General features: G+C 32.1%; 1 protein-coding gene across 4 annotated transcripts in view; it reads left to right on the top strand.

Moving 5' to 3' along the window:
- Positions 1 to 26,562, top strand: part of LOC108907876 (centrosomin) — an 82,884-nt gene that overhangs the window by 41,981 nt on the left and 14,341 nt on the right. For 2 of the 4 annotated variants that reach the window (XM_018711702.1, XM_018711701.1), the window contains exons 2-6: positions 10,860 to 10,915; positions 21,390 to 21,580; positions 22,301 to 22,471; positions 22,676 to 22,804; positions 22,992 to 23,996. In XM_018711702.1, coding sequence (XP_018567218.1) covers positions 10,860 to 10,915; positions 21,390 to 21,580; positions 22,301 to 22,471; positions 22,676 to 22,804; positions 22,992 to 23,996 — 1,552 coding nt within the window. Of the gene's footprint in view, positions 1 to 10,859; positions 10,916 to 21,234; positions 21,286 to 21,389; positions 21,581 to 22,300; positions 22,472 to 22,675; positions 22,805 to 22,991; positions 23,997 to 26,562 lie in introns of those variants that run through there. The other 2 variants (XM_018711703.2, XM_018711704.1) reach the window with 2 other exon arrangements.

The raw sequence follows: 26,562 nt of genomic DNA, 5'->3' as shown, positions 1-26,562 counted from the left end.
TCTGACTACATGTTAAAAACTATCAACCTGCGAAGTCTCAAAAAAAATGGCCGAAACCCACTTCCCATAAGAAAAGTGCGAGGTCCTTTCGAACAAATTACATTTTCGTTACCAAAAAGATGTCGCGCCTGTGTTCGTGGAAATGGAGCTATTTTTGAGCATCTATTCAAATAAAATCATTAAAATGATTATTAATTTTTTTATTCGAATAAATAACCGAATGGTTATGTCATTTAAGTAAAGTGTTTAAGTTCGTTTTTTAACTTTTACTCGAAAATCAGCCTTTTTTCGAAAAACATATGAGACTAGTAATTTGTAGAAAATTGAAAGACCAATCCGAAAATATTAAGAATGTTACTGTAAAGTGGCGTACTATTTTATTTAGAAAAATATGTCACCGATACCCTTTATCTCCGCCACTGGAACATCTAAATTTTAGAAAAAGGCCTCAGATTTTGGACAATGTTTACATAAATACATGTGCCCAAGTTCAAATTATTTCATTTATAAATTTTTTAATCATTTAAAAAAATTAAAAACATTTTTTTAAGTTTAACACCCTGTATTTTTTTAACGAAGCGTCCTAGATAAAAACTTTATATGAAAGACTCCCCTTAAAATTCACCAAAGGATACGAGGTTTCATTTTTGGTCACCGTTTGTGAATCACCCTGTATACTTTACAGGAATCTTAAATAACATGGTTTACAATTATTTTAATACAAAATCTTGAGAGCAATCTTATCACTTGAAGGAGAAACATTTTTAAATTATTGACATATACACAGACTTATTTTAATTGTGAGTATAATATGCGATGAAATGAATCCAGTCGATTATAATTTTTCAAAATAGCAAATACTTACCTAGATATTTTTTTTAATCCTGCCGCATATACATTTTGAGAACCGTTGTCCACGTAATCTTTTATAAATAAGCACCAATGAATGAGTTTGCTATTTCATGTATCAAGAAAATTATTAAGAATAATACTTAATCTTTAGATGCAGGTTGCTTAAAAATAACTTTTTAATTTTTTTTTGTAAAATATATTTATATAAACCCGTTTTGTTCATAGTACCTATTTATTAAACTAGCATAGTCAGGTCATAACACTTATACAGAATGATTTACCGCAAACCGCAACGTTCATCTCGAAAATCAATTTAACATTGAGTTTATAATCTAGAGGTGCATAACATGACAGAGGTAGTATTCTTAAAAACCTTTCCTGGATAGGAATTGCAAGGGGACGAGGAGACTATAAACATGTTTATGAAAATATCTCAAAATTTCTTTGTCGTATAATCTAACAAATGCGGCAACATTGCCTAGATAATTTCCTGTTCAGAATAGACAAATTATGTTAACGCGTCAGCGGTTCTCAACAAGTTTTCTATTAAGAAACCATGCAGACTTTTTATAAATTTTACTTTTTATTCTTAATTTTTTTTCGCGGAAAAACTATTAATTACATGTTCTACACAGCAAGCTGTACCGCTGTCTAAAATATATGAATATTTTTTGAGATCCTATGTAAGTACTACGTACTATAACTACTACGTCCAAAAAAATATATATATATTTTAAAGGAATTTGTTTGTATTTTCAAAAAAAACTTTTGTGCGTTTTCTGTTTTCTTGGTAGAATTCACCGTTTAAAAATCGAGGCACTAAGAAGAAACTAGTGCAATTGAAATTTTACCAAAAATTTGTACTTATTTAAGTAAAAAGTAGCAATACGGTTTGATTCGATTTTTCTACAATTACGTATTCTCTTAGGGGTCTGGTAGACTGCTGCCGAAATCCTAATATTGTCATGAAAGAACACAAGAGTCGAAAGAGTTTTTAGATATAGTGTCACTGGTGTATTGTGAATTGATTTGTGATTGATTGATTCAAAATAACTTAAGAAAAGTACTGTCTAAGTAAACTAAGCGAAGCACAAATCATATTAGTAGAAATTATTTTCTTGAAATGAAACTTCCCTAAAAAGTCGCTGGGTGTGCTTATAAGTTTGTAAATATCTTTCACAAAAGTATTTTAACCCATTTATACTTCATTCCCTAACAAGATCTACAACAGCGGTACTTTATTTTTTTCACGAGATAAATAATATCAAAGAGTACCAAGTGCGAACTATAAAACTTCGTTAGTGGCATTAGCTTTAAGGTGTTTTAATATTTTTAGCACAGACGTCGCATTAAAACATCTGCACCTAAGTGTATTTACGAAACAGAAATAGACTTTATCCCAGCGTACGCACACGTTCTTGGCGGCGGATAAAAAATTTAGCAAGGTGGTGTTTGTATGCTACCGCAGACACATGGCGCAGACAGACTCATATATCTTACGCTAGACCAGAAAAAAAATGTAATTAATTAGTGCAATTAGAAGTATTATGCATTGTGACTGGTGTGGGGTGTCATTTGTAATCTTTCCCATTAAATTTGCTCAATTAACATTTATTTTAGTACGTGTAAGAAAGTGTGAACAAAACTATTAACTGTATTGCTATTAAGTAAGTTATATCTATATGTATCTTTGCGGAATTCTCATGCATCTGAAAGGAAAAATTTTGGTTAGTTAATAATAAAATACTTTTTAGGTACTAAAATTTTACTCAAGTTTCGGTTTACCAGAAGATGAACGACAACAATTTAGCATTGTTACCAAAAATAAATATCTAAATGATGTAAATAGTATGTATGACTGTTCAGAATGTTTCCTCCAGGTGTTACGAGGGCATTCTACTTAAATGAGTAACCTATGAGCCTAGTGAGTCCATTTATTGTGTTGTCTGAATTATTAAATTTGAACCTAATTGCAACAGCTGCATCTCATTACCATACGTACCACAACGGAATTGAAATTCTATGACTTACACATTTCACTTTCATCTCAAGTGGTGTATTTTGTAACCATGCACTTCCAAAAAAAAAAAGATCGCGTAACGTGTTTGCTTTTCTCATAGTTAACATTCATCTCATGTACACAAGTTGCAAACAAGGAAAGATTCCCGGTAATGTGTAGGAATATTAGCTGGTAAACACTACCTGATTTATTGTTTTCGTGGGAGTTCCTTTGTGTACCTAAAGCATGTGTTTTTAATTTTCTCCAGTTAATTTTGGCGATTCTTTCGGAAAGTGTTAATCAGATTTGGGTGTAGATGCGTTGAACGATTGGAATTAATTGGCTAGACAGTTGTTCTTGGCCCAGGTCAAATCAGTCAAAGCCTCAATAAATTCAAATAACGTAAACGGCGGGCTAATGTCACCGCTCCGTTTTTTATGGGTGTACGCTAACTAAAGGCTTTTTTATGTCATCATCATTTGAAAGCAAACAATGAAACATGGGGGTTTGTTTTTTCTAACGTCATACAATTTTATTTACAAAAAAACTGGACATAAGCCAGTTACTTTCCGAAAATATCCTGATTTAGTTTTAAATCTATTATATTTTTGGCATTTCATAATTTTAATAATACATATATAATTTTTTTAAAATATTGAAATTGTTATTTTAATATGTAGTTATATTTACATTTTTAATAGAACATCGGAATTGCATGTTTAGCAATACTATAATTTTTCTTGATGCTTTGTATCTTCAAACGTTATTGTTTGATTCTATCAAAAGACTATTGCTTAAAAAACTGTAAATTTTTTTGGCATATTACCACTTTTCACTTAAAAACCAATATCTACAATAACAGTTTTCTAAAAAAATGAACTATAGTCACAAAAATGGAAAATGGTCGTGTCGAAGTTTTACATTTTTTTTTCTTAAATTTAAACGATATGTGTCTAATGTAAAATGGTGGGAAAAGTCGAGAAAAATTCTTCCTTTTACGTGCAATAAACGTGTTCTTTTAATTCTTTTCAAAACTGATCATTTGGAACAGAAAAACAGCTCGCTGGATGAACTTGTCAATTGACATTGAGTTTTAAAATTTTCTCTCGACATTAGTCGATATTTGATAATTTTCTAAAAAACTAAAACCGTTTTTGCATTTTTTTTTTTTCAAATTAATTATCAGGGATCAGATAATTTATTCAAGTTGTCAGAACCACCTTTGGATTTACTCTGCAAAATTTGTTGCCGAGATATCGATGATTAAAGACAAAAGTGTCATATTTCAGTCAACCATCGATATCTCGACAACCAATAATAGGGAGACCTTTCAAAAAACAAATTAACTAACGCCTGCAAGTTCGAAAAAAGTTTCCTGGGTCTGTGGACAGATCTAAAAAAAATTTTTGTCAAATGATCTTGAAACCAGAGACTAAGCTTTTTGTTTATCTCGACACAACCACTTTCCAGTGAGATATACCCTTTAAAAAATTAGTAAATTTATGAAATTTTTTTGTTCCCTTAATATTTTCCAGTAGTGTATAAATCCCAAAATTATTATGGTCTTTTATTTAACTATCAATGTACTAGAATCTGTCATTAATTTGTTTTATCTCCAAATTCGTTCAGATTCTCAAAATACATTATTTCATATCTATTTGGTTGAATTTCGTCTGTTTGCTAGTAGTATTGATGATGTGTGTAGTCTTTCCGAAGTCAGTTAAAAAGGCCTAACAACATATTTTAATTATTTTTGTCCTCAAACAATTTTATTATCTTTATGGTAAATTTTGGTTATGACATATCAAAAAAACATTTACATTTTCATTAAAATATCTTACTGCACGCCAAGAACCAACGGGAAGGTATGAACATATCCTTGTCAAGAAAGGATGAGGAGAGGTTGCTAGTTTAGGTTAGAAAAGTTATTAAATAAAAATAATCAACATAAAATAATTCCACATTGCTGCACTACACTGCTAGGCAATTTGTCAACAACTGAAATTTATGGCCGGTCGCCCAGCGCGGCTGTGTTTGTGCGGTGTCTGCCCGCGCGGGCATTCTTCAACTAGTCTTATTCATTTCTACCGCCTCCACGTTTACTTCGACCAAACTTGTATATGGGTATGGCTAAATAAATATGGGAATAAGTTTTTCAAATATTTCAATGCCGAGTTGCTATGTAGCGACCGAATCTGGTACCTACTGCCTAGCTCTTTGATCTTTAATTGAGATCGGAAAGACTATACCACCAATTATGCATTTTCATTTGACAGAAGTTGTAAATAGCAGATGAAAAATAACCATCTTGGAGGAATTTTATACGACATTGATGTAAAAAATTCTCAACGGACGACTTGATGCACTTGATAAATTAAAAACAGTGGTTAGAGAAGTTTATTTTTTTTAACATTGTTTACATATACGTGCAGTTCTTTTATTACTACTATTGTAACATTTCTCAACGCCTTTGGAGTTAAGAAGGAAGTAGTGTCAATCTTGACGAACGATGAATTCAAACCAAAACATTTTCTGTACATTTTTACACAACAGCTGGAGAACATCTTTTGTTACCAAGGTTACAACACAGCTTTTAAAAACGTGTGACGTTAAATGTAAATGTCAAGATTCGAAGAAATAATTAAGTAGGTACAGTCTATGTCCGATATCGCTCTTTCAATGATTCCTGAAGCTCTGTCAATGATAACAGTAGCATCACAATCATCATACAGGGTGGTCCGAATTTTATGCAGGAAACTTCCAGGGCTGATAGATCTCTTTAAAATAATAGGTGTTTGCCTTATAAACATAGGTCTGGAACGGCCTCGTTTTAGAGATACAGGGTGTTGAAGTTGTTAAAAAAAATTAATTTTTTGTTTATATCTCCGGAATCTATTAACCGATCTGAACAAAATTTGGTACAGATAATGGATGACAGTAGGCCTTGCATTCTCTAAAATATGAGCTCTAAAGGATCTACCAGTGGTGTACAACTGGACAGGGTCACCCTTTTTTTATAAAAAAAACCTACGCCACTGTATTTTTTACAATCTATTGTAACGGATTTATATTCTAATGTACAAAATACGTAAAAAAGGTAACGTGAATTTTTTCCCTAAAGTTCACCGTTCTCAAGTTATTCATACGAATACAATCTCCTTGTGGCGGATACTTCTAACCATAATATTACAAGAATATTTATGTTTATGCTTAAAAGTAAGTGCAATTTGTAAGCACATCAACAAAATTCTTTACACTCGTCGCTTTCATCTTTTGGATTAAAACGATATTTGGAAAATCACGACGGCTCAATGAAAGACACAGAAATGAAATTTTAAGAACATTGGGGTGAGTAAATCGAAAATTTGAAAAGTTCTACATAAGGATGGTAGAAATCCGTACTATTTACAACCTGTGCAAAATTTACTTCCGGGAGATGTAGACACACCTGAATTTTTGTTAGTGGTTGTTTTAAAGTCACAACATAATCCAGAATTCTTACTAGAAATACTTTGGACCGATGAGGCTACGTTCACAAGGCGAGGGGTAGTGAATTTTCACAATATTTGGTCACAAGAAAATCCTCGTGAAATTCGGATAAGATCTTTTCAACGAATTTTCTGGCTCGGAATAATTCGGACTTTATTTCTTGTCACCCCATCTAAATTCCCAGCATTTCTAAACTTTCTAGAAAACCATCTATTTGAATTATTAGAGGATGTTCCATTAAATATACCACAAAATAGCTGGATACAAATGGATGGTGCTCCTGCGCATTTTAGGAGAATAATACAATAATGGCTTAAAAATTATATGGGGCGATGGATAGGTTGAAGACCAAATGCCAATGTCAACCATAATGGTGCAGAGAATCCAGTCTCTTGGCCAGCCAAATCGCCAGATCTAAACCCCCTGGACTTCTACGTTTGGGGTTACCTATCTGAAAAGTAAAGTTTACTCTACTCCACCACAACTACTGCAGCGAATAGAAGAGGGGTGTAATGAATTAAAAGAAAACCACCACATGATATTAGTTAGGTAATTCCATTAATCATTAATAGAAATTGTCAGAAATGTATCGATGTGGATGGTTCGCATTTTGAACAATTGCTGCAAATACGTAACGTTAATTTCATTTCTTGTTTAATTGTCGTTGCTTGGTAAATGTATTTTTATTATTATTTTCATTTAAATTGTCCTTATTTGTAAAGATAGTGGATTAAGCCTCCAGGAGAAACTAAAATACACTAGGAACACTACCTCACAGGTGATGTGGAAATAATTTTGTTGATCTGCTTACAAATTGCACTTCCTTTTAAGTATAAACATAAATATTCTTGTAATATTATGGTTTGAAGTGTCTGCCACAAGGGGTTTGTATTTGTATGAATAACTTGAGAACGGTGAATCTTAGGGAAAAATTTCAAGTTACCTTTTTTACGTATTTAGTGCATTAGAATATAAATCCGTTACAATAACTTGCAAAAAATACAGTGGCGTAGTTTTTTTTATAAAAAGAGGGCGGCCCCTGTCCAGTTGTACACCACTGGTTGAACCTTTAGAGCTCATATTTTAGGAAATGTAAGGCTTACTGTCATACATTATCTATACCAAATTTTATTAAGATCGGTTAATAGATTCCGGAGATATAAACAAAAAATCAAATTTTTTTAACAACTTCAACACTCTGTATCTCTAAAACGAGGCCGTTCCAGACCTATGGTTATAGGGCAAACACCTATTATTTTAAAGAGATCTATATGCCCTCGAAGTTTCCTGCATAAAATTCGGACCACCCTGTATATCATTTAAGATCATATGGTGTATTATTGGTAGTAATAATAATCACTGCCTTTAGTTGTCACTGTAAATGAATTGCGGAACATGTGGTGTTGGTAGTATTGGGGCCAAAAAATTTAATATATTGTAATTAAATTCATTACAAAGCTTCATTAACTAGTATTTATAATTCATGACACATTACCAGCAAGTGTATGTTTAAAGGATACATTCTTGTTTCTATTTAAATGTTAAGGACCAAACTATAGGAAAGATAATTGGATCGCGTATACAGAGCATTTTTGAAATAGAAGCTTTATTTCGAAGGGGTAATAGGGGACGTAGAAATTAACAATTCATTAAATATTGTGTGATCTAAAATGTCATATTTTCAAGATAAAAAAATTGTCAAATCGAAGATAATTTTGTGTAGAGTGCACATATCGCCTTTCGACACTTTGCTAGGTAAAATGTTTGATTGATACACCGCTGGGACTGAAATTAATTTAACAATAATAGAAATAAATTTGCCATACATTGAAATTACGTAATTTTACAAAAATTGCTCGTAATTATTTCCATAAGCTTCTAAACATGGTTTTGTGCGATGGTGAAAATTATCTCGCATGCGTTTTCAGGCATCTTTTTAGTTCATTGTCCATAGCAAAAATACGGTGTTGAAGATCAGAGGTATCGATAATAGGCCTTAGGTACATATTCTATTTCTTACATCCCAAAATGAAAAGCTCTAAATCTAGAGAATTTATGTCGGAAAACGCGGTACCAATTTTGTACTTCCAGGTCCATTGCGTCCTATCTATCACATATGTTGAAAACGGGTATGTAAACAGAACGTCATCTGATAAATCAGGAAGGGTATTTATTAAATATTCTAAATACGCGGCACCATTTAAACATGGAAATAACAATTAATTGATCCAAATAAGTTGTCACCAAGAACCTCACACTACAGATCCATTGCTGCTGGAAACTAGAATTCTGCACAACGTGAAGATTAGCTTCTCATCAACAGTGAGTGTTATGAAAATCAGTATTTTGTCTCTTGTAAAGCTTCATTCACATAGGATTAGTGCGGTTGCATTGGTACTGCAGAAAAGCTCTTAATATGCATTGCAATAGTGACGTTCAGATAAACTTCACAGTAACGCCGTTGTACTGCAATTGGTACGGCAGAAGCTAGAAGCGTTTAGCTTTTACCAATCCGTTACCACCAGTAGTACAAGGACCAATTATTAGACAACAGCATTTTGACAGAACACCACATAACATACAATACAGTAGATAATATTTATACCCTACGAGTACAATGCAACAGTACAATTGCAGTGCTTAACGCTTATCTGAACGTTACTTAAATCAGCATTCGTCTGTGGAGGATACAGTGTTTGTATAATTTGGTTGCTGCCAAAAGTGCCAAATACAACGACACAACTATACGCTTTTGTGAATCATTTGTCATCAGAGCTGCACACATAGTACTTGAATGGGATGCAGTAACTGCACCCGCAAAACACGCCACACAACAGTATTTGAAACATCTGCAACATGCTGATATTGCGGCTTGGGTTTTTCTCAACAAGGTGTAAAGTGTCTTCCTTATCTAAAACACGTTGCTGTCTTTTTTGTCTACTACCTTCAGACGTACCACGTGCCTCGCCGTGCAAATAACCACACTGAACTTGACCTGTAATGTAAACAGTCGATGAGTTGATTAAGGGCGATGAAGGGTCGGCATTTGTTTTGTGTAATACTTCTTAATCAACCTTCTAGAACACGTCACAATAGATCACTTGTTGCTTAAAGAAAATTGTTTATTTTCACATCCTTAAAGGAATGCACTTATTTCGGAAACATCCTGTATTTAGGAATATATTTTATCTTTGAAAAATAATGTTTTACATAAACTTCATCAGTTAATTTGACTGATGGATATCAAATGCTTGCGCCATGTGGCGCGACCATACGTTTTGCTATTGTTTGAAGGAAACATTTGGTAAACAAACTCACTCTGATTACGCTGGAATTTATTTTCATTAGGGGCCTTTGTTAGAAACAACTCCAGTCGCGTAAGCACCGAAAGAAATGTTTTATTGTGGATCAGTCGTCGCTGTATTACATAAACGTAAACCAGTAGGTAGTCACAGTGACATTTAAATATGTTATGGGGCGCTAGTCGCTAATTTTCGCATAGCTCAGCCTGTGAAGGCATTACAATAAACTTCTGCGGAATGCGTATAAACCTATAAAATTAGTAGTTGTTTTGAGAGCCCATTTCTTTTGCCTCCGCGGCGACGTGAAGCAGGAAGAGCCGGGTTTTGGCGTCGACTTAAATTTAGACCAACGTGTGCATCCACTTGTTCTTATTAGCTTTGATTTCTTTTTTTCTTCCAGCTCGTCTTCTCATCTGGCCGGTTGTTTGTGTCTGCTGGGATCACGGCACTCTAGACGTAAAAATGATTTATTACTGCAACGCTGAAATTTTTGCTGAAATTACACACTCGAATTTTTACATGACCCACAATTTGTGCAGTCGATATCTAGTAAAGAGCTTATTGCGGGTATAATGCGATGGACGGGCTCTAATTGTTGTTTCCACTATATACACTCTACATTATGCTTTTATGGTACATACGGATTAGTAGGTCGCTCTCTGCCAGTAGGTACCAGTACTTGGTGAATTTTTGATTTAGCTATAAATCGTTATTATTTAAAAATTTTTGATAAAATTTAGTATTGGCCCATTTTGGGGGGTCGTGAATCCAGTGGCGTAAATAACTTTTTTCTCAAAAAATCCCAAATATGAAATAATAGAATTTTACTCCTAAAAGCGGACGTAGTACGCCTTGAATTTTGTGGGATGACGCTCATTTTCCTTCATCAAGTTCTACATCTTAAAAAATCCGGTTAAAATCACACAAAAAAAGATTTTGAAAGGTTGGCTTAAAAACAAATGGGTCACACTGTATATTTTTTATTTTATTTTCCTGTTTTTATGTGGATTAAAAACTTTTTTAAACTGCACACTTGAAAAGTACGTAGTAGGATAGATTTAGGACTACTCTATAGGACTTTAATCTTAAGACAGTTTTTCATGATGACCTAATTTATTTTTTCAATTATCTTTTGACCATACATATTTTTTTGAAATAGTAAAATGCAACCTAATCCTGAATTGAATTGACAAATATATTTTCTCCTTTTTTTTCAGTACAAGCCCCAGCCAACTTCAAGAAGTCACTCTGGACCAGGATGTGACCTTTTCAAGTAAGTGCATTAAAAACATCTGGTTTTTATATAGACTTCCAGCACATTATATATTAACTTTTTGAAATGATTCCAATCTATAAAAATTGAAAAATAAGTAACGATACACTGCTAAAAGATGCGGATGACGTTATTACTGGATTTATATTTGAGACGCATAAACTTTTATAGTATTTGATGTCTGCCATGCACAATTTAAAACTATATTTATTTATTTTTATTTTTTCAAGTTGAAATTAATAATTTAATGTTTGATTTCTCTTCAGGGAGTCAATTAATCTGTTATTCTCAACGCTGATTTGTTAAATAAATGAGAGTAATAGTAACCTCAGGTAAAAAGAATATTGTTTTTTTTTTATAATGAGGAAATATATTTATTTTTTAATATGATCAAAATATGAACATTTTAACATTTATATTCAAAAATTATAACAATGCTTTTTTTACTTTTTTTTTAATAGGATGACATGGTAACAAATAATACTGCAATACATAATACTACATGAATGTGTCAGCTTTATTACAAGAAGGTTGTTGCACCGTTTTGTTGACTATTCATGTAGTAGCTACTTCCAATAAATTTAATTTCAAATCACTTAATTGTAAAAAAACTTATTGAAAATTATTATATTTTATCAGAATTTAGTAATAAATAGTTCGTACCTAAAAATATATTCTCTTGAATTTATATAAAAAAAAACTTTAATGCTTACAACCATTTTCGTCTTATTTGTTTATACTAGGCCATACTAATATTTGCAGTACATGGTGTCTATGTTTCTCAAAACATATTGCAAATGTAATCAATTATTTTTTATTTTCTTCTGATTAATATTTTATTAAGAATTTTATTCTTAGTCCAGTTGGTAGAGGTTCGGCCTGTGTCAAACTTTGATAACCCGGAAATAACTACACAGGTATACTTTAAATGACGAGTACAATAACAGGCTAATTTGCTGACATAGTATTTTATCAGCAAGTTATTAACAATTTAATAGTGAAAATTTTTTTTTGGTAGTTTTCTTTAAATAACTCAGCGGGATGACTCTGTACGAAAAAAAGCTTAGGGCATGATTTTGTTCGTAATAAAAATAGCTACAAAATGGCGGTGGTCTGATTACGAAATTTGCAATAACAAAGCCGTGAGATTGGAAAAACGGTATAAAACGTCAATTTTTTAAAGTTGATGTGAAAATGTCAATTATAAACAAAAAGTGATAAAACTTTCGAAAACTATAGTTCAATATATATACAATAATGACGCTAAAGCCGAAAATCAGGAGAGCAAAACTTTTTATTCTATAAGGCATCTCAAACTCGAAACTTTGCCAAATTTGTTCGAAGCTTTGCTGACACTTGAAATTTGGTACACACATAGTGTAAATATGCAGAAACCAAAAGCAATTTGCAAAATTCAAGTATCTTAATTTTTGCAGTTTTGGTAAGGTTTTGTACGTCACCCTAGTTTTATACGTCACAGTTTTTTTAATTTTTGGACGTATATTTATGTATATTTATAAAATATTCCATTACGGTAGATTTAACCAACATAATTACTTACAATTTAAAAATATATATATTTTCATAGTTTAGATCCTAAGCTACTTAACATTTTGCGCCTGTTAGCCGTAGTCGTACATTATTCAACATATCAACATAAAACAAAAACGTACGTGTGGGGTAAACCTTTAACTTTAGGTAAACAATTGTTTAAATTTACTGTTGCAATAGTATACAAGCGCCGAAGAGCGGAGCTCGCGCTCGAAAATGAAAAGTTTAAGGGTTACCCCACACGTACCATTTTGTTTTATGTTGATATGTTGAATAATGTACGACTACGGCTAACAGGCGCAAAATGTTAAGTAGCTTAGGATGAAAATTATTAATTTTTTAATTGTAGGTAATTGTGCTGGTTAATCTACCGTGATGATTCATATATATTTTTCTAAAAATTAAAAAAACTGTGTCGTATAAAACTAGGGTTATGTATAAAACCTTACCAAAACTGCAAAAATGAAGATACTTAAATTTTGCAAATTGCTTTTGGTTTCTGCATATTTACACTACGTGTATACCAAATTTCAAGTGTCAGCAAAGCTTCGAACAAATTTGGCAAAGTTTCGAGTTTCAGATGCCGATGGATGTATAAAACCTTATAGAACAAAAAGTTTTGCTCTCCTGATTTTCGGCTTTAGCGTCATTATTGTATATATATTGAACTATAGTTTTCGAAAGTTTTATCACTTTTTGTTTATAATTGACATTTTTACAGCAACTTAAAAAAATTGCCGTTTTATACCGTTTTTTCAATCTCACGGCTTTGTTATTGCAAATTTCGTAATCGGACCACCGCCATTTTGTAGTTATTTTTATTACGAACAAAATCATGTCCTAAGCATTTTTTCGTACAAAGTGACCCCGCTGAGTTATTTAAAGAAAACCACTAAAAAAAATTATCACGATTAAATTGTTAATAACTTTTTTTCCTGATAAAATACTTTGTCAGCAAATTAGCCTGTTATTGTACTCATCATTTAAAGTATTCCTGTGTAGTTATTTCCGAGTTATCAAGAAAATGTCACCAACAGTAACTTTTCGGCCTCTGCCGCTGACAACGTATTAAACAGTTTATTTATCGGCCATAAGAAAGAAGTAACCAAGGGCGATTCTAATGACAAGTGAACATAAACCATATTTTTTATTGCCTGTGTTCTACGGAAATATAGTTTTAATAAAATCTTCAAAATTACATTTACATTAAAAACATTATACAAAAAATATGACATTTTATCAACTCTCCAAAATCATAAGCATTTCTACAATATTTCTTTTCCAGATGCCTTTGAGAAAAAGCAAAATTAACTTCAGAAAACTGAGATTTAATTTCAGTTTCATTTGAGTAATTTTCAGAATTATTTGTATTTCATATTCGTCAGTTCATTCACAATTTGTAAATTTGATTTCAGAAAAACTTCATTATATTTCAAAAAGCATAAATTGCTTTTCATAAAGCATCATTAATTGTTTGTTCTTGACCTTATCGACCGTATTCTACGAAGCCGTAATCAGTGCATAATCTAAGGGTTAGTTCTAACCGAAAAGGCAGTTCTTAAAAAAAAGTTTGTTCTAAAAGTTAAAAAGGGCAGTTGCAAAATTTGAGTATTAGAAGTAGACCTCCGTTCTTATTTGTTTGTATAAAAAAATGCGAGTCTGTTATTTGCACAAATCGAATTTTTCGGTCACTTTCTTTGAGCTAGCATAGGGTGATTGATTTTGGGTAATTCCTTAGATTATTCCCTGGCCCTAATATTTGAGCTACTCATATTATTTTATTGTTTGTTGGTATCTTTTGCCAAACCTAATTTGGCGGGAATTATAGAGTCGAACAACGATATGATAAAAATTATATGTAAAAAGTGTACCTCAAAAAAAGTGCGTCCCAGAAATAACGCAAAAAATTCGTATTTTGTTTTGTTTGTATGACGTCATCGACGAAATTTTTTAATTCAAATTTTTATTTTTCAAATTAAAACCGAGTCTTCCGAAATCTTCTAGTGGTTGGTTCTAATCGAGTCCCATAGCACCGCGACCTTATCAGGACCTTATCTGCTTCCTGGACACTCGCCCAGGATATGCAGAGAGGTTTCATCCGCCGAGTCGCATCCTCGGCAGACAGGACTATCTACAAGCTTTAGCTTGTATAGATGTTGCTTAAACTTACACTGTTTCGTTATAAGTCGCGTCACTTTCCCGAGTTGAATTTTATTCCTTCAAAGGACACTCCATAAGTTCCTTCGCATGGCCCTGGCCATGAAGCCCAGTATTTTCTGTGTCCTGACTCAGTCCATTTGCCGAGAACCCCCTGATCACGTTGGAAGATGCCATGGAAGAGCGCAGGACCAATGAACTCGGTTTCGGATCTCTTCCTAGCAAGTTCATCTGCTTACTCATTTCAATCAATGCCTTTATGTCCTGGCACCCAACACAGTCTAATTGGTAGCCAGTTCAGTCAGCATTTGTAAACATTTCCACGCAAGTTATGAATTTTATCTTGTGTGTCTAAAGCCTTAGTTGCAGCTAGACTATCAAGAGAATATGTATATGAGTTTATGACATCCGAAATACTAACAACTGAAATTTAGCTAAATATATGTAATTATTATTGTTACACTTGTAGTATTGCTTTTATAAGTCTTCGAGGCGACCGTCAATTTATCAATTTATGGTTAATTGCTTCAAGTACGTTTCACGTTACTTAAATAAATCCGTGTTGATTTTTGGTTGTTTTAAACTCCCTCGTGTTTACGTTTCAGGTCTAGGGATTAAAGATTAAGGACGGGGTGCACAAATCACCGCCGCGCGTTTCAAAAACTAATTTTTCAAACCGAAAAGTGATCTAATAGATCCATTAATAACTTCCTTTCCTCGAAAGTATAATGCCCTGCGACGTTTTGTCCTAATTATAAGGCTGGAGACGGGCACACCTCGTTATACGTAATTTGGCTTGCACTTTTTTAAGTCGCATTGTGTCGGTGCCGCGTCTTCTTTTAACCGCGTCAAAGTTTATTTTTAAAATATCAGCCATGTTCAGGTTTTGTACGTACAACGCTCATTGAGCTTCACAGTCATTTGTCTTTCACGCCGGGGGCTCAGATAAATCTTTTGAGATTTGGTAATCTTTAAGTTACACTTGTATCTACAATCCTAGTGACTTTTGAACTCTGATGAAATAAAATAAATCACCTGACGCTAATGTAGGGTATGCACGACCAATTAGGTATCAGAAATAGTATTTTTTATACGTGATGTTTCCAAAAGAGTTGCTTTTCTCTTAAATGTTATTTGCTGTAGAAGTTTATAATATATTTTAGTCCTTGGTGAATTATTTAATAATCGGTTTATTTTATTGAAAAAATAAATACATAGTTCATTACCTTTAAAGTAAAATCCTAAGCACCCAAAGATAAACGTTTATATTTAAATTTTGTCAAGTACTTTGGAATGAAGAATTTTATGGCAGATTTTATTCTAAATAAATATCGTGGATGATTAATAAGTATTTACTTAAAAATGTATGCCTTGTTAGAGGAAGTAGAAGATTTAAGTTTTATAGTTGCGCTAAAGTATGATTTAAACTTCGTAGTCACAGTAAAATTCCTAGGTTGAGTTCTAAGCAAACCAAAACTGAAACTGCTTTTTAGTTTACATATAATTAGATAAACACATTTATAAAACGTCTAAATGTTAGTATTTAATAATAAATGTTTTATCAACATCTCAGAAAGTGAATTGTATGTTAATCTTAATGCAACGAGGACGTAAGTTCATGACCTCATATTTCATACTTGCAATTGTTTTTAAAATAATGTACTTAATGAGTTTTCAGTATGTATACATTAATTTGATAATGACGGTACTTTAAACTTTCTATACGATAATATTGGTACCTGCATTTCAATCAACAAATGAGCAACTACTCTAATCTTGACATTATTCATGGTGATTTACATTAAGTTTTGTGGAATGGTTTACTGTGTTTAAACGTCAATAGCAGCTAAATTTAGAAATCCCTCCCTTGTCCTTTTATGTAAACAGAAATAACTTGTCCTTATTTAATTTTATTTATATTTGAATAGTGGATGAGAATTTATGAGAATAAATAACTACTGAGGTACTGAAATCAGTGCCAGTTGGTTTAATTTTTATTGTAGTTTCGTCTTTAATTTTTCATATGTTATGATGAAAATATATTTTTAATGTTATTAAATAATCAAGAAAAATACACTTTTACAAACATTTTGTAAACGATAGGTTCTTGAATATAATCTAGGACAAATTATTGTTGTTTGGAGCTTAAAAATAGAAGCGCTATGAAGGTGAAAACTGTTAGTTCTGTGCCTAATTTCTAGTCGACATTTATATTTCGCGTTAACATTGAAGGTTAATTGTCTAATCGTATAAATTTAACAAAGACGTCAGCTTTCTTTAGTATTACTAATTTTCTATTACCGTTTTTATATCTGTGTTTTCATTCACTTATTTGATCATATAAAACAACATATCTAAATTTTTATGTTGCAGTAAGTAAAGTATAATTTAATTTTTCTAGGGACTCTGAATAGCAGTAGTTAGATCAAATGAGGCAGTATAAATAATGGATTTTTACTTAACTAGTTTGTTTTATTAATAATGTTTATTTCAAACAAAGTGTTTTGTACAAAAGTGACAAAATCGATAGGAAATTCCGTTTAAGAAAAATATTAGTATAATGGCTGGAAAAATGAAAAATCGATTCTCTTGTGTGTTCAAAAACATTTTTATCGATTTTGCTGTATTTCATTAACCTATTGTGAAGTAAAGGCTAAAAGCATACAGCGTTTAGTAGATTTAAAATGAATTTATTTTTATGGTCGAAAATAGTTGCTTTTTGCATTTGCCAAAAATCAAGAAAGGTGACTTAACGATTGCCAAAAAAGGCGTGTTGTATTTACAACACAAATATTCATTGTCAGCTCCAATTTTTTAATGTGACATTTTTTTTTAATTAAAATACAGAATGTCCAACGAAGAAGTGCATAAACTTATTACCATAAGTAAAAGTTTTTACTCGAAAACAGTGTGTCATAAAAAAAACAGTCGAGATACATTTTTTCTTCCAAATTGAACAAGAAATTCAAAAATAATTTTTATTTTAAGGAAAATCAGTGGCATATCATTTTTTTCATTAAAAATATCCAACGACGTACCTGTGCGCTCGCCACTGGTGAAACTAAAAACAATATTTTTGTTGTAAAACATGTATTGTTGTTAATTGTCAAAGCTTGTAAAATTTCATTAAAATATTCTGAGCGGTTTCCGAAATATTTATAAATTTACATTTTTTTATCAAAACTTTATCATCCTGTAGATTAGAAACTAAGCGTTGTCGGAATATGGTATATTAAGGAAATATATCACAAATCACTTGCACTATAACCACCTGCAAGGAATGCATTGACTTACCAAACACCCTGTATTTTTTTAAAATTTATCTTTATTCATTATTATTTTTGTTATATTCGTACTTACATTATTTGTAATAATAGTATCTCTACTCCTCATTCTAACTACGAGAGTTAGCCCAGAAGTCGGAGACTTGTGCGGGAGAGGAGGCGGCATATTATTATTAAGCAGGCCGCATTTGCGCGCAGGAACGACTTATGTTGGTAAGCCCTAACCACCATTAAGTGCAGGAATGAGGGAAACCTGGAAAACCTCATTAATTAGGGGGGTGGTCAAATGCCAACCGGTGTCAATCTCTCACATTGACCCAAGCCAACATTCTTCCACCCTACCATACCTGCACAGAGGGTGCCAATCCTCCGTACAAGCATAGCTAATCTACGGTCTACCGGCCGCGGGATTCGAAACCCGGGCAGATAGCACACATCGATTCAAGTACTGACGCCTTAAACCGTGCGGCTATCGACCGCTTAAATCTGTAATATCTGTAATTATTAATTTTCATTTCTACATTTTCTTAATAATTTTTTTATATAATTTTATTTTTATTGGTTGCAATTGGTTGTAACTTTTCATATTCTAATTTTTACTACTAACTGACAAATTTGCGTTCACCTACAAAGAAATGAAAAAAGTTTATTTTGTATACCCTATATTTAATAAAAAAATTTTTGATAGTTTGTACTGACTTTTATTCCCGTGACAATTTACTGTATACGTGTGATAGAGTACAGACAAGATAAAATGTAAAATTTATTATATGATTAGTTATTCCGTGGTTGTTTCTTATAATAACTACAATGATTATTAGAATAAATAATTAATTGCTATTCCTGTCTGTCTGGGATCCTTCGACGTGGTTATATCATTTCAGAGTTGTATGCGGTTAGTACTACATTACATATTTGAAATCGCAGATTTTGTATCGCGCTCTATTAATATTCACCAAAGAGTAAGTCAAGTACGAATGTTTTGGCGCTTGCTTCTAGTTTCCTTATTGTTAGTCTGCCGGCGGAGTAATACATAAAATTCAACAGTGGAATAGGTATCTGTCGAAGCCACTTTAAGTATGAATGAGATGTTAATAAGTCGACTTTGTTGGACGTAATATATGCACATTTTCAGGAGTTTCGTGCCGACCTAAATTTGTGAGAGTAACTCATTCTCGAAATAAACGGACGTTTATTTTGATTCCGGTTTATTTTGATTTTGCCAAGTCACTTCGTGACACACGGACACAATTGCGGAAGTTGTAGAGGAAATGAATCGAAAAAAGGATATTCAGATTATTGCTAAAGGCTGGTAATGAATGCAGTTTTAAGTATTTCCATCATCTACCCAAGTTGTTGAAGATACACCTAGATTTTAAATTTGGTGCAGCGCAGTTATTTTATACAAGGTGTAAACATTTAATATCTATGCAACCATAAATGATATGATTGAGTAGTCGTATACAAAGTTATTAATGTTAACGGAAACAATATATTTAAACAGTATTATTTTACATATTGTATTACTTCACCGTCATCGTATTTCGAGAATTCTAATATATCAACACACTTGAATGTTAAAACCCACGCAATCCTGTCAAAAACGACGCGTTCTATATTGTAATAAAACATTAAATTCGTCCTTTGGCATGGCATCTCTTGGCTTTTTTCCATCTTCTGTATTCAGAGCAGAAGATTAATTTTCGTACGGCGAATGGGCGCTCTTCGCATTCAACTAGCTTCCACGTGCATCGAAAATAGAAAATGTTGGATTTTTCTTAAGCGTATTTATCTACACGGTAAGTCTTTTGAAACGGATCAACTATAAAGCGAAATTATCCGAGTTTAAAGCGGGAAATATATTGTAATAATAAACTGCCGAGACCGGTCAAATTGTGCAACGTAACCTAAATATAAACAGAAACACATGGCCCATTAATAAAACTTATCCACCATATCGCGTCCTTATTAATTCTAAGATAGAATTTCAAATTGCAACTATTTTTTTTTACTTATATAAATATCAAAGCTCTTGTTATATCTTTAGGAGGTTCGGTTTATTTCATATTTTCAAAAAAAATCATTATTTCTACTTTTAATAAATTCACGATATGTAGATATCTTACTTATCTTTATCTATAAAAAAAATGGTGAAGACTAAATATTGGGAAAAAAGATATATAACAAACAAATGAATGTTGCATAAAAATGTATTAGTTCCAATCTTGACTTTATCTGTTGTGCTGGGTCAGTAGTTTGTCGACTTATTTATAATAAAATTCTATGAATTTTCACATTTGATTACCTAGACCTAGACATTCGCTACTGAAAACTAAAATGTCTAAAAATTTATATCTAAGTAGTATAATTGTGCGAAATAAACCTTTATTAAAAAACAACAGACTTTGGTTCATAAAAAATATATTGCCTACTTAAAAAATATACAAATATAAAAAAGTCTACATTATATTTTAAGGTTGTACTGACCTTACATTCTTAGATACAAATAATTGTATTTTGATTTATTTTATAAAACTTTATAACAAAAATATTCACTATATTTTATATTACTTAAACTTAAAATAACATTATATTTTAAGTTAAAATGTAATCGAAGAATTTGCTTATATTATTTTTCGCTCGGATTTCGTATAATGAGATGTACGTATGTTCTATCTTCAATTTATTTTAAAATGTTATGTAGTCTATAAACGATGACATCATCATTTACTTCCACTTTTTACCAAATCGCGAAGTATTAAATCAGTGTCTAGTTATTAAAATTAACTTTAACCTGGATATTTTGAAATTTCGGTTAACACTTGAAGCACATACAACTCATACTGATAGAGAAGAGTGATACAAGTTAGATCACGAGGAGTACTTAACGTATGTATGTTCATACTCAAAGACTAATTACAGAAAACGAGGACTACCTACGTGAGATGAAAATAAATAGCCGCGAACTAGCGATCATAGGCGGGAGATGTCGCGGAAGCAGGCAGCGAATGTCACATCGACAGCTACAGCATTTTTGAAATTATCCCATAAAATTTTCCGTGGCTATTTAGCGTACTAACCAAATGCTCAAAATCTGCGCCAGCCCCGCTAGAGTGGTCGCCAACTGGTAAATTCATTAACGTCATCTTTGCGGTAGCTAATCATTACGCACTGCTGATAAAGAACAATAAGTAGGTGTGTGAGTAGAAGCACAACTCATCCTAATATGTGCTATGGCGAATCAATATCTCAAAGCGGTCCTTAAGAGTAACGTGATGGATCATTTAAGTAACGAAGAAAGCGCCTGTTCTGTCGCGTCTGGCTACAGCAACTCCAACAGTTCAAATGAAGAAGATTATGATACAGATTCATCTCATCGTAAGATTACACTTTTCAAGTTGATCATACATACGTTTTGTTACCTCTAGTTAACATGTGGTTAGAGATCTACCACTATATAAATCTAATATATTTTTTTTTAGATACAATGGGACTTCGATCGCCGAATGGTCCTATGCGCGGGCGGTCGGTTAAAGAGTTCGAGGAACAACTCACAAATCTGAAGAAGGAGAACTTTAATCTGAAACTTAGGATATATTTCTTAGAGGAGAAAATGGGAACCAATTTTACATTAGATAAGGATAACGTCGTTAAGAAAAATGTAGAGCTGCAGGTAATAACTTACTTTTAAGCTTATAAATCCACATAATATTTTATAGTATAGTTTATTCTTAAAAAAGTGTAATTAGAAGAAATAATTTCTGTTAGAGAAATAACTATTTTTAATCTGTTGGCACAATTTTATTTTAAAAATATGAAAGTTAATTATTTTGTAGAACTACAAATATGGCCTGAATATTCATAAAAATAACCAGCCATATTATTTGTTTGTTATGTAGAAAAACCAAGTTATAATTTTGAATATTGCCGATGTGATTTGTATTTCCCATTCATCCATTGTTATTGTGGATGAATAGATCTATTATTATATTTTAGATCATTTTGTTATTATTATTTGTACTAAAAGTGCTATTTGAGTAATTTCTCAGGAAAGCAATATAGAAAAAAGTCTTAATACCAAATAGGTAAGCTTCATTACCCCCAGGGCTTAATTCAAAAAGATTTTGGTCAATTTTCTTTTTGTCACTTACGCCCATTTGATGATATCTCCTTCTTGGGCCACAGATTTCAGTTACCTCACAAATGCTTGTGTTTGTTGATGTAAAGCAGGATAATTTCTCTTCTGCAAATATGTCAGTACCGCTATGATTATTATTATATTTACTTGCTGGTTTATCAGTATTCAATTTTTCGTATCTTAAGTAGGTATAAGATGTAAAATTTTAATTGTAATCCTTTTATGAATGGTTTTTTAAAAGTCACTGATTTTTAGGTGGAAATTGCGAATTTACAAAAGGAAGTTCAAGAAAAACATGAGCTTCTATGTCAGGCGGTGAAAGCAATGGAATTGGAAGATGAGGAACACAAAAAGTTTTTAGTACTGAAAGAGGACGAATTACAGCAGTATCAACAGGAGCTTGAGGATCTCAGGAATCAGCTACAGGTAAAAATACTTTAAATTTTATATAAACATACATATTACAGAACCTCTCAAAACTGTTATTTTAAGAAATATTTTTTAATCGTTAATATTTTGATGCAGATAATAATAATTATTTTTATTTGTGAATTTTTAAATGACAGTTTTCTTTATAAAACAATACATGTCTTTATGGAACAAATCGTAAATTACTTCCATATTTTTAAGGAGACAAGGTTAGATTCTGATGGATTGTCGATCAAGTCAGACACTACAGGATTTTATAGTAGTAGAGCAACGAACAGTGGAACTTTTATTAGTGAACTTCAAGAAAAGATTAGAATATTGGAGACTGAGGTATATGCCCAAAACACAAAATCACCTTAGTACTGTTCTGTATTTGTCACACAAAACTGTGTACACTTTTCTTGCTATTATTTTTTGTCTTTTTTTTTTTTCTTAAGGTGGAGGGTTCTCATTTCACAAATCAGATTTATTAATCATTGACTAAGTGACTGTGTGTTTACATATTTTTTTATTTCAGCTTCAATTAGAAAAAGAAAACAACGCTTCCCTTCAAATTATATTAGGACAGGCAGAAACCTTAAAATGCCGGTATGAGACAATGCAAAAGGAATTTCAGTTAAAGGATGAAACCATAAAAAGTCTAGGAGAAGAAATCGAGGCAGCTAATGAGAAAATTCTAGGTTTTACAGATCAAATTAAAGACCTAGAACACAAGTTAAATTCCTCTCACAAAGAAAATATGTTAATGCAAAAGAAAATCCAAGTGGAAAATAAGAAATTCGAGGAGGTAATGGGCCAGCTGACTGACTTAAAGAAAAAGTTCGCTACGGCCAAGTCGGACTTGGAAAGAGAGCACAAGAGGGCAGAGAGAGTGAAAATGATGAACGACATGAAAATGTCAGAGCTGGAGGAGGAGAACGAGAAACAGAAGTTGAAAATTCGCGACCTCCAGGGAAAGTTAGAGGCTGCCTTGATTGAAATAAAGAAGAACCAAAATCTTGCGGTGTCTAAGAGTCCGGTGCAAAAATCAAACAGCTCAAATACTGATGATAATTCCTTTTCAGTTTCGAACTCAACAACACCTGCAGGAACTGCGAAAACGAACACACTTCATGTACAGATAAATCATTCCTCAAAAACAGCGACCTCTCCAACATCTCCATTATCGCCAGAAGTGTTCAACATCCCAAATTTCGAGGAGTTGTTGCAAGGTGCCGGTGAGCAGGCCGGCATCACTAAAATTCGTAGTCAGTTCCAGATTCTTATCAATGAAAATGACAGCCTAAAGCGACAGATCGTGAAACTCAAAAGTCAGCAAATGAAGGCCTGCGAAATAATAAAAAATATGATTGAGTCCAGAAATAAGGCAACGGAGGAGAACAATCAGCTGAAGAAGCGCATTGATGAACTCGAACATGAATTGGAATCGGTAGTGTCAAAGCCAACTAAGGACGAGAATGAAAGACCTCTCCAACAGCGCGTGGCTAATATGAATATAACTGCAGCTAATCCCAATGACGAGGTACTTACAGATAGAATGCTAGCAAACAGGTTTGGCAAGCACCACTTTCGAAAATAATTTTTTGCTTCTGCTTTTTTTTTGCTTTTGCTCTTGCACGTAGTTCCTAATTTCTGCATATTTATTTATAGTTGATCTTATTACTAATATTTATTATAAATTGATTATTATGACTTTCGAATTATTGCATTAAAATGTTTATTTTTCCAAAATATTTCGATTTTTATTTTAATAATTCTCACAAAGGAATATGTGGAAATTCATGTAAATTAGGCATTAGTTAAATCAAGGTTGAACTTTTGGCAACATTTAATACTTTTAATAGCAGCATCCTATTTTTAGAGTAAATAACGTGGAGTAAGAAATATTTTAATTATCATTGTTGCACATATCTCCTCAACTTACAACACTAGATTATAATTCTTCAGCATCATAAAAGGAATAAAATAGATCTTGAATATATATCAGAATTTGGGAAAATCATTTTTCTATTGTCAAAAAGATACTTATATATGGGGCATTCCAAGCCAAATCTACCACTTTTAACCCTGACCCCTTTTGATTTGGCTGCAACTTTTTTATTGTTTTCTACCATTGAAACCCTGAGAGTTTTTTCAAATTTTTTCACCCAATTCAATAAAAGTTACGAATTTTTGAAAAAATAGCTTTTTAAAAAAATTAACCATCTTTTTCAAAAATTGAGTTATCGGGACGTTTTTTTTCCAAAATTTTTGTTTGTAAATGTACTTTGAGAAAAAAAATTGATCAAAATTATCTGGACCTATCTTCATTGTTTTTTTTTTTAAATTTTCGAAAAAAAAACGAAAATTTCTCGATTACCATTTTTGAAATGTTTTTTTTTTCTTATAAAAAACTGACATTTTTTATAGATCCTCAAATTTTTTCAGTGGTTTTTTCGTTTTCTATTTTTTTATTGATGGAATATTTTTTTTTTCAAATTTAGCTTATTTCACGCCATTTTGAAAATGTTTGAAAATGTATATAGAATCCCAAAATTGAAAAAAAATATATGAAAGAAATAATTTTTTTTTGAAAAAGTTAAGAAAAAAGATCGTTTTGAATGATTTTTCTGTATTTTTTTTTCGAAACTACATCCAAAAACAAAGAAAATGAAAAAAAGCAACACATTTGAACTCAAATAAATCATTTTGAAACCATCGTCTTTTGACTTTTTGAAATTGTCATCAATCGCTGCATAGAATAAATTTTTTCAATTTTGGGATTCCATATACATTTTAAAAAATTTTCAAAATGGTGTGAATAAGCTAAATTAAAAAAAAATTTCAGTCAATAAAAAAACCTGAAAAAATTTGCTTTTATAAAAATGTTTTTATAAGAAAAAAAAAACGGTGAAGATAGGTCCAGATAATTTAGATCTATTTTTGTTCAAAAAGTACATTTAAAAACAAATTTAATAAAAAAACGTTCCGATAACTCAATTTTTGAAAAAATTATGGTTTAAAAAAAATTCACAACTTTTTTGAGAGCTGAAAAATTTGAAAAAATTCTGAGAGATTTTCAATGGGGTAGAAAACAATAAAAACGTTACAGCCAAATTGAAAGGGGTCAGGGTTAATAAAAGTGATCGATTTGGCGTGGAATGCCTCATATGTATTTATTTATACTTAAAATAATGATTAATTAACCCCAGGGTGATAATTCTTTTTTTAATCGTCATTTTGTTAGTCATTAAAAAAAATATTCGCTCTCTATAACAGGGGTCGGCAAGTAATAGGTGGGGTCCGAATACTTTTGAAAATTTTTAACGAGGTCCAGAAAAAAAATTCATATTTCTTAGTAATTTTTTTATTTTAATTTGCAGTCAAAGTTAATCTGCTCAAATTAGTCACACAATAATTGTAAAATACTAGAAAAAATGATGAGGATGGCACTCAAACGTAAAAAAATATTTTTTAAATAATTTATTTGAGTAATTTATACTTTAAAGAAATTTTTGGCTGCCCAGTATTTTACCTTCCACGGTCTGGACCTGGACTGTGGTCCGCCAGTTGCCGACCACTGCTCTATAACATATTTCACTTTTAGATCTTTGTAACTTTGATTAATTGGTTTAATTTAAAATTTTAATTCGGGAGGTCAAAAATACACAGTCGGCCTATTACCTTTTAAGACTGATTTTATTATGGTGAAGTGTAGCGCTATCTGCGTCCGGTCAAGGGAACTGCGTAGTGGGAAGCCTTCTGAGCGATCGAACAAAATTTTATCAATGTACACAAAGTTATAACGTTTTGCTTGAAGCAGGTTTTTGATAATTGTCTTCTTTAGCCGGTAAAACAGTCACGGAAATGTCAACTGTTGCAAACGACTTATAGTGATGAGTGTGTATTATGTCCTATGGTTCGGGAGATTTTGTGATGGCCAGATAGCATGCAAGAGGGGAGAGATGAGTGTCCCCGCTCAAGCCAAACGAACGAAAACATACCGTGTACGATTGATTGATGATCAGACTTCTGCACAGAGTGCACAGCTTTGATATTTTCATTCATTTGGTTTGTGCGGGGACGCACCGTTTCTCTCATCGTCGTGG

Source organism: Anoplophora glabripennis, unplaced genomic scaffold (assembly GCF_000390285.2).
Source record: "Anoplophora glabripennis isolate ALB-LARVAE unplaced genomic scaffold, Agla_2.0 scaffold213, whole genome shotgun sequence".
Lineage (NCBI taxonomy): Eukaryota > Metazoa > Arthropoda > Insecta > Coleoptera > Cerambycidae > Anoplophora > Anoplophora glabripennis.
Note: the sequence above shows the minus strand (reverse complement) of the source record. Positions and strands in the feature narration are given on the sequence as shown.